The sequence below is a fragment of the Abramis brama genome, assembly GCF_963993115.1.
Source record: "Abramis brama genome assembly, chromosome: 6".
In the NCBI taxonomy this organism is placed as follows: Eukaryota; Metazoa; Chordata; class Actinopteri; order Cypriniformes; family Leuciscidae; genus Abramis; species Abramis brama.
In genome coordinates, this window is record NC_139968.1 from 19,161,653 (window position 1) to 19,170,297 (window position 8,645).

The 8,645-nt window shown below is 40.4% G+C and overlaps 1 protein-coding gene across 1 annotated transcript in view; it reads right to left on the bottom strand.

The window, feature by feature from the left end:
- LOC311085863 (guanine nucleotide-binding protein subunit alpha-14-like) overlaps positions 1–5,350 on the bottom strand; it is a 28,318-nt gene extending 22,968 nt beyond the window's left edge. The window contains exons 1-2 of the mRNA XM_084118480.1: positions 5,253–5,350; positions 1,800–1,966 (exon numbers count right to left, since the gene is read on the bottom strand). Of these exons, the coding sequence (XP_083974606.1) occupies positions 1,800–1,966; positions 5,253–5,320 (235 nt within the window). The 5' untranslated portion in view covers positions 5,321–5,350. The remainder of the gene's footprint in view (positions 1–1,799; positions 1,967–5,252) is intronic.
- Positions 5,351–8,645: the final 3,295 nt, after the last annotated feature.

An 8,645-nucleotide genomic window follows, 5' to 3' on the forward strand; every position in this document is an offset into this window, starting at 1 on the left:
AGTAAGCTTCATTCTTTAGAGGGAGCTCTCGCAGAAGTAATAGTATCTACATTCTTTCAGAGGTAGATAGCTGAACCACAGCAACGGAACCTGGATTTCTCCGGTTCGGTGCGGGTCCCAAGGGTGCCCCATCCCTGAGAAGTCTCAGAGGAATGAGTCAGGAAGGCTGTCTAGGGAACGAGGTCCTAGTTGGGCCATTATGGGGCAACTAAAACAACCTGCTCTTTCTTACCTGACTTAACACAGTGATGTGCAAGAGCGCTCACTGGGGAATTAATGCATTTTGCGTAGGCCCCAGCATCAGCTGTAAGCCAGTGTCTCAGTGTTTAAGGGAGTAAGCAACTGGCAAGGGGACAAGATCAGAGCGGCAACAGATGTAACTGTGCGGCCCCGAAGATATCCCGGACAGCTGGAATGCCTGGGGATGGAGTCTCCACTCTCTTTGGCAACAGGCTGTCGTGAGGCCACATGGGCTACACGATTGAGCAGGCCAGAATTTGTAGTGGAAGAAGCAACCTCAGAAGCTTCTGACTCCATAGGAGGAGGTGGCGGGCGAGTTGTGACCAACGGTCACAGTACTTGATGAGCAACGGTCGCTGTACTGGGCAGTGCATCTCGCTGAGCAGTGGCATCAAGCAAGGAAACTGCTAACAACTCAAGGCAATTGAATGCCAATGCAGCGTGAGATATGCCCAAGCCCTCCTTACAGCATGCCCGTTATACATGGCCCCTGAGCTAGTGTTTTGTAGACACTTCTGTTCTAGGAGCGATTAGCCCAGAGAAACAAAAGGTCTGAACACTGCTTTGAGTTTGGCAGCATACCAGGTGTTGTTAACACACGGAGCGGCCACCTAGGGACTTGGTCATGAAGTCAGTGCTGAAGTGGTCATCATATGGAGGAAACCATTTACATGCGACTGCGTCTCACGTATGCCCCAGGAGCCTCTGAAGTTTATTCAGTGGGACCCTTTCTTACCTCTAAGCACCGACTGGACACATTCCAGTTGAGAAACGTGTAAACCAAGTCCACCTCTGTACTGGAAAAAAGCTCCTCAGTCCGTAGACGAGTTACTCTTCTCCAGTTGACCTGAATACCCAACTGGCTATGTAGTCCCCGAAGGGAGGGACTTATACTGATACTTCGACCCCTCACCGTAAGACACAGGATGGCCCGGTGGATGGTGGAGGAGGAGTGGATATCTGAAGTACACGTCCTTCAGTTCCCACGCTGCTGACCATTCATAGGGATGAGCATTAGTAATGCATACTGTGTAGTTACTTGAACGGAGGCTTGAAAAAGGGCCCGAATCAAGCACACAGATCCCTGATGGTCTAACTCACTATAGTTTGAGTACAATGAAGAACAGGTCTCACTTATAGAAGCCTATCCTCATTTTGGCTGGAGGAACGGCTCGATCGCAACCTTCGCCAGTAGGAAGTGACGACCGCACACACGGTAGCACAATTCGGAACAAAGATGTGTAACAAACAGCGCTGCACATGAGAGGGTGCCGGACAAACTGAATCGTTAGCTGAGTCTGATGATACAAGAACCGGTCGGGAGCACCGGTCCCTTCAAAAGATGATGTAACAAACATAAAATTGTATTTATCTGCATTGTTGCCCTAAGTTTACCTTCAATTTTAGAGACCAAAAAAAGTAAATATTTCAAAATGTTTCACTTCTTGTCCCTATGGGAGGAATATATCTTGTTGTTAGAAAGCAAAAATAAGCACACATGATCACTTCACATTTATGAGATTGACATTTCTGATAAAGGACTGACAGAATAATCTCACCCAATAAAAGCAATTTGAGTTCTCTATGTTCACTTTTCCTCTGCTCCGCCAGGATGAGGTCGATTTCCTTATTTTTGGCAATGGCGTTCCTCTTTTTTTTAGACAAGCAACAGATGCAACATCCACAGTAGTAGTAATCCCCCATTTCTCCTTCAGAAATACAATAACTACAAAAAACATCAATATTCAGCATTTATTTTTAACACAGTGTAGGAGATTTGTATTGTATTACTGCTACACGTATAAAAGCCAAAAAGTAAGTCCTTCATTAAATGCAAATTCAGACAGTTGAGTTTCTCGCAATAATGTACAGGGAGCTGGAAAAGGAAAACCCGAAGTGGAGATTGATTACAGAATGCTTTGAGCATGAGGTTCTACTCATTTATGCTTATCCACACAGGTTTTAGCGTTGCCAGGTGACACGCAAAGCCTTGACTTCATCTGGAACTTTTTTGTTATTGAAGAAATAATATTTTCTGGCCAGTTTTTGTCTGAAAATGAATTGACTTGATATGAATTACTCGTTTAATTGATGTATGAAAACAATGTTACACTCAAAATCAACATTCAGGTTGTTTCTAATAAAATATAGCTTACTGGAATGCAAATGTGAAAGTTCTTCTATAGACAACAAATAAAGCCAGGCATAGCAAAAAAAAATAAAAATCACATAATCTTCTCAAATGAATACAACCTTTATGAATTTTGAAGCTGAAAAATAATCGGCAGAAGTAAAAAGCTAAACAAACTACACTACGGTCACATGACTTCAATGCCACCATCACTAAGCTTCAGACAACTCTTTCAGTCTTTGTTTAAAAATATTTTCCTGAAAGTTCGAGTTATAGTAGTTAGCAAGAGCGTGATTATAAACACAATGAGGCTATGAAAGTGGACTAGTGAGTAGATGAGTTTAGTTTACCTGTTCGGCTGATAATGTCTCTGATGTATTTATTTATTTATTTATTCACTTTTAAAATAAACTGCCCCTGCAGTCAATCATTTTTTCCCTTAAACTCATGTTTGATAATCCAAACGACATATTAAACATTTCTTCCTGTGAAAATTTCTTCACACCTTAAAATAGTTTGAAAGGAATTCTACACCCTTGCTTCATTTAGTAAACGGGGATCAATGAATATGCAAATAGTCCCCGCCTCTGCTTAGTTGCATCAGCTCAGACCACCTGATCCACTCGGTCAACTGTAGTAAACGCTACAATTGGAATTGTAGTAAATGCTGGCAATTGTAAATATTGGTTAAATTCAGCCATATATGTTTGCAGGGGTGGGCGATATGACAAAAATCTTATATCACAATATGAATAATTTTATTTCACGATTACAATATGTCACAATATAGTCATTTTTGCTTTAAATAAGGGTTTTATATTTACTGAAGACATGTAAACAGTCAGTGATAAAATAAGAACAAATAAACTAATTACAAGCAATAGGACAAAAACAACAACAATAGAACAAAGACAACTAAAATAGACCTGAAAAACTAAATAAGAATAAGAAATGCTACCTAAATTGTATAAAGTAATCAAATGTATAACAAAAACTAAACCTCCACACAAAAACTAAAACTATATATTTTTCTTTTATGTTTTTATAGTTATGTACATTGTTGGTTCTTTGTGTGTACGCATGTTGAAACTCGAGCAACAAAAATTTCCCCACAGAGATAATAAAGGCTACGTTTACACGGAAACGATCTGAAGAGAAAACGCAAAAGTGATCACTTTTTATTCTGCGTTTAGACGAGCGTTATCGGGGGGAAATCTGCGTGCATACGGTGACGCAAAAGTGTGTGAAATTCAATGTAGTATGCACTCCAGGCGGCTAGGTGGCAATGTGAAGCACTGATCGGTGCCTTCACTGTCTAGCAAACTTTTGCGTTTTTACCATTTAGACGGAAACGCGACGGTGGAGCGTTTTTAAGATTTCCACTCTGGAGGGTGGTTTCACTTTTTTGCGTTTTTAAGCCCCGAAAACGGCGTCGCCGTCTAAACGAAAGGCACATCTGATAAAATATTTTTACGTTTTCACCCGCGAGCGTTCTCGTGTAAACAGGGCCGATTAAAGGGGTCATGAACTGAGGAATAAAAATTTCCTTTAGGTTTTTGGTCATCATATTATAATAATATCCTGAAAGTTTCAGAACTGAAAACATCCTTGTTAGTCCAAAATCAGCTTTTATTGTTACCAGGCCCAGCGAATGCCTCGTCCTGGAATGTGCCTCTTTATGACGTAATAAGGTAGTGAAAGACCGCCTCTGCAAGAAAATCAACTTAGCCCCCGCCCACTGGCGTTAGTGAGATGAGGAAGAGAGAAGAGCACAGGGTGTCTCAGGTGTCTCAGTTGAACATTATTTATTCGTGTTCGGTACTTTTCACTGGATTCTTTGGTAAATCAGTCCACAAACTCGGCGCAGGCTTTGCAGGCTTTTACGATATGGACTCGACAGTATTGCCACATGTTAGTAACCCTGTTCATTCTAATGCCTGATTTGTGACCAGTGATTTCTGATGTAATGATTCATGTAACTACAGTCAGATGTTCTTTGTCCTGTCAGTAAATCAAACCAGTGACTAAACATTCAACTTCACATTGTTTCTCTTAGTAGGGTGTAAATAATCTGTTATTTAAACTAAAATCAGGCTAGGAAAAATGCCTTTTATTTCTAAATTATGACAATTTTTGAAGTAAAAATCATAATCATACATTATAAGCGCACCCCAGGAAACATTATGAAACAATAAAACAATGCAGTTCATGACCCCTTTAACATGAATGACAGACAGCAGGAATATTAGGCTGTTGTCATTTTAAGAGCTTCCCGGATCCAATATACGGTTACACATGCGTTTCCTTTCTCAACTTGTGTGTTTACATTCACTTAAGACATAAATGAATGTATTTACTAGGATACTTGCAAAGACAGGCATTTTGACACCTACGAGTGTGTATTTAGCTGTTCAAGGCCAATCAGACAAGGGGCACAAGTAAGTCAGGACACACTCGCTCATTGAGCAGCGAGCTTCACGTGTGCGTGTCTCTCAGACAGCGCCGGGAAACAGTCTCTCAGAAATGAGTTCTGTTTCATATTATATTCATATTCTCTTATCAGTTGGGCAACGTGCACGGTTCTCTAACAAAATTTACTAGCACCGGCAAGAACATTTTTTCGCCCAAATCCGACCATTTGGTCCCAGTCTGGTTCCCTGAGCCAAATTTAACTGCCAAAAAGTAATTCCTTCATTAAATGCAAATCCGGACAGTCTGGTTTTCTTGCACTAGTATGCAGGGAGCTGGAAAAGGAAACATTGTGTGGAGTTTGATAACAGAACGCTTTGAGCGGGAGGTAAAATGTAAACCCGCTCCCCCCAAATATGCTTATATACAAATATCACAATTTAAACTGAGAAAACAGAGGCGAATCACTCACCTTACTTCATAAAACCTACGGCGTAGATGGCGAAATCTTCCTTGAAATAAACAATGGCTGTGACACATTCAAGGAGTTTTTCCAAATGCAGTTTTCTGTCAATTGCGTCATGTTCGTTCACTAAAGACAAATAGATGAACTTCCCGAAAGTCTGACTTTAATGCATAATATGCTGGATATGTTTCAGTCATGCAGAGCAGATAGGAATCAGTCATTGGAATGTGCCCTGACATTTAAAGTGACTGACACTAGTTTTCAACTTAAAGTAGTTGTTTCCATAATGTTTAGAATCTGTTTGTGTTCATTTATTAGATTAATTGGTGAGAATGGGGCTAGATGTCACACAGGGAAGTTATAGCTAAAGTATATTGGGACTGATTGTCACATTTGTTTGTCACTATTTATTAATTACGTTTTCTGCTGATCAGAACAATGGTTTACTGTAGTTTAAAAGGGCTATTTATGTTTTATTTTATTGTACTGTATAAATGTAGCAGAAAAGTATTATAAGCTGTGTTATGGCAGGCCCTGTTTCCTGCGTTTTCAGTGATCCGATCACAAGTGGTCGCTATTTCTCATAGCATACAATAGCATTAAAGTCCACATGAAATTAAAATTGTGTTTTGTGCTTTTAGTATGAATATGTTAGCCTTACTATTATCTATAAGCAAGTGTGCTCCAAAACAATGACAAAATTTGCATTTAGAAGATATAAGCATTCAAAACTCCATGTTGTGGAGACGCTGTGTTTTTCGTTGCGAAAGCCAAACTACCTTGTTTGGCCTTCCAAAAGAGGACACAATTAGAAAACAGTGGTTAAGCTTTATTTACAACACTGTTCCAGAACAGTACAACCAAATTATTCGACTGTGTGCTGCGCATTTTTCAGAGGACTGTTTCCAGAACCTGGGAGAGTAGCTACAAGGCCGGCTGTGCACAAAGGCTGACTCTAATAAGTGGGGAAATTCCATCTTTGCAAGTATAGTCTGGCGCTTCTGACTCACAGACACAGGCCTGTAAATATGTTTTCATGTTTTAAGAATTTGCTACTGACTGTTCAAACCATAGACTGTAAAAAAAATATGGACGTAGTGTTCATGACGTCACCCGTAGGTTTCTGAAGACCGTTTTTGAAGCATAAAGTGGGCGTGGCCGACCGTCGCCATCTTGGTAGCGCGTCACTCCCGAATTTATTATTTTTACAGTCAGACAATTAGCTGAGGTAACGTGACGGCTAACAAACAGCAGACAAACAGCTAATGATGACTAATGACCACAGCAGCGGGAATCCACCTGTCACTCAAAAGTGGACACCCTTAATTATGCAGAAATTTAAGGCTTAATATAATTTAAACGGGTGAGTTATAAAAAAATTCACCCCCCTCACAGTTGTCATGAAGGGCAAAATAAGCTATTTAGACCAAAGCCACTTTTTGCACCAGGCTGTAAACGTGTTTTTTTCTGCTGTAAAGTTGGGTATTTTAACATGGGGGAGATACAGATTTGACTCACTTCTGCATCCAGCCTCAAGTGGCCAGTCGATGAATTGCCGTTGAATTCACTTCTGTGTTGGTTTCAAGAGAGAGACAGGGAACCAAGCGTGCCGCACAAGCCCTGAAAAGTGAAGCCAAAACGTCTCGATCGCCCCCCCCGGTGACTGGTCCTAGTATAGGTTATAAGCCCCGCCTCCCCGTGTTATTCAACGGGACGTGAGACCAACTAAACAATTAAATTACACTTCAAATATCTTTTTCCAAAGGTGGTTTCTTTCATTTGCTGTCGTTTTTATCACGCTGATGTAAGTTCAAGTGTCTGTTTCAAAAATAAGTTGGTTTTTAGTTAGTTACGTGATGTAACGTCATGATTGACAGCTGTGATTGACAGGTTCTCTGAGCAAAGTAGTCACTGAAGCACCAACAGACATTTTTTTCGGGATCTTCGGAGGACTGAGGAGATTGTATTTACTTTATTTTAACAAGCCTCTTGTCGTACTGCAATCAATTTTTTAAAAAGTGCACTCAGGGAGAATGCATTCTGCGAGAGTGAGGGCGGAGCGTTGATTTCGCGGCTTTACTTCCTGCTCACTACTGCGCAGGTCTGGTCCCGAGATCGCTACTGCGCAGACTCAAGTTCCAATATGTCAGCGCCATATCGGGACTCTGGCGGCTTCAGTTCTCGCCAATGGAAGAGAGCGAAGGGGCGTCGTCCATCTTTTTTTACAGTCTATGGTTCAAACACGAGTTTTGAGCAGTATAAAGTAACGCTTGTATGTCGTTTGTACAATCACAAATGCAGACATGGTTTTATGTTTACATAGTGTTCTCCCCCTGTAGCGCGGCACGAATCATTAATTATGTCCCCAATGAAATAAAACCTTACCAATCTAAAACGTTCAAGTACAGTCGCGCTGGAAAAGTTGATCGATCAGCTTGGTCATCTGCATTTTTCAGATCAGATTCAGGCTCGAATTGATAAGGTAGTACTGACATTATCACCTGGGGAGCTGATGTTCCAAATATGGTAAGGGGCGGGACATTTCCGTCACACGCTTAAGGTTTTCGGGCCAATCACAATGCACTGGATTTCTGGCCAATCAGAGCACTTTGCGCTTTTCAGAACGATGAGCTTTGTAAAAATCACCGCATCTCAGAAAGGCGGGGCATAGAGGAGCAACAATAATGTAAGATATGTGTAAAATAATTACTTTTTTTAACCTAAACACATTGCATTAAACCAAATACACAAAATAATGTTCATTTTAGACCCGTCATATGACCCCTTTAAAGTGATATGGAGGAGATTAGAGGAAACTGCGGCTTTACAAAGCTCAACAGCCCTGGCTGAGCAGTGATACAAACAAAACGCCATTGGCTGTTTTAAAAAAGAGGAGGAGCTGTTCGATATGTCCCGCCCCATTTTCCTGCTTCAGTGGAAATAATGTCAACACATTGAATAATGCTGCGCGTTTCAAGGCACTTCAGTGGGACTTTAATGTTTTTTTATTGGTTAAGACTTTAAGAAATGCAGATTTTCAACAACAACAACAACAACAACAACAACAACAAAAACACTTTCCCTGAGAAATATTCAATGGAGTCAATTATGTGACAACTAGTCTATTTAATTTGTTATTTTACTAGTAACAATTATTATATGGAAATGCAATTATAAGCAATTATTTGATATACGACGGAAGTGAATCAATCAAAACTAACTTTAGCTGGACAATAACTGTATTCTAGAGCTGCTGTAAAGCCAAAACATTCTATATTACTTTAATTTCCTATTATCACTGTTAAGCTGCTTTGAAACAATCTATATTGTTAAAAGCGCTATATAAATGAAGGTGACTTGACTTGACTAGTCAAGTGCTGAAATAGGTTACATGCCACT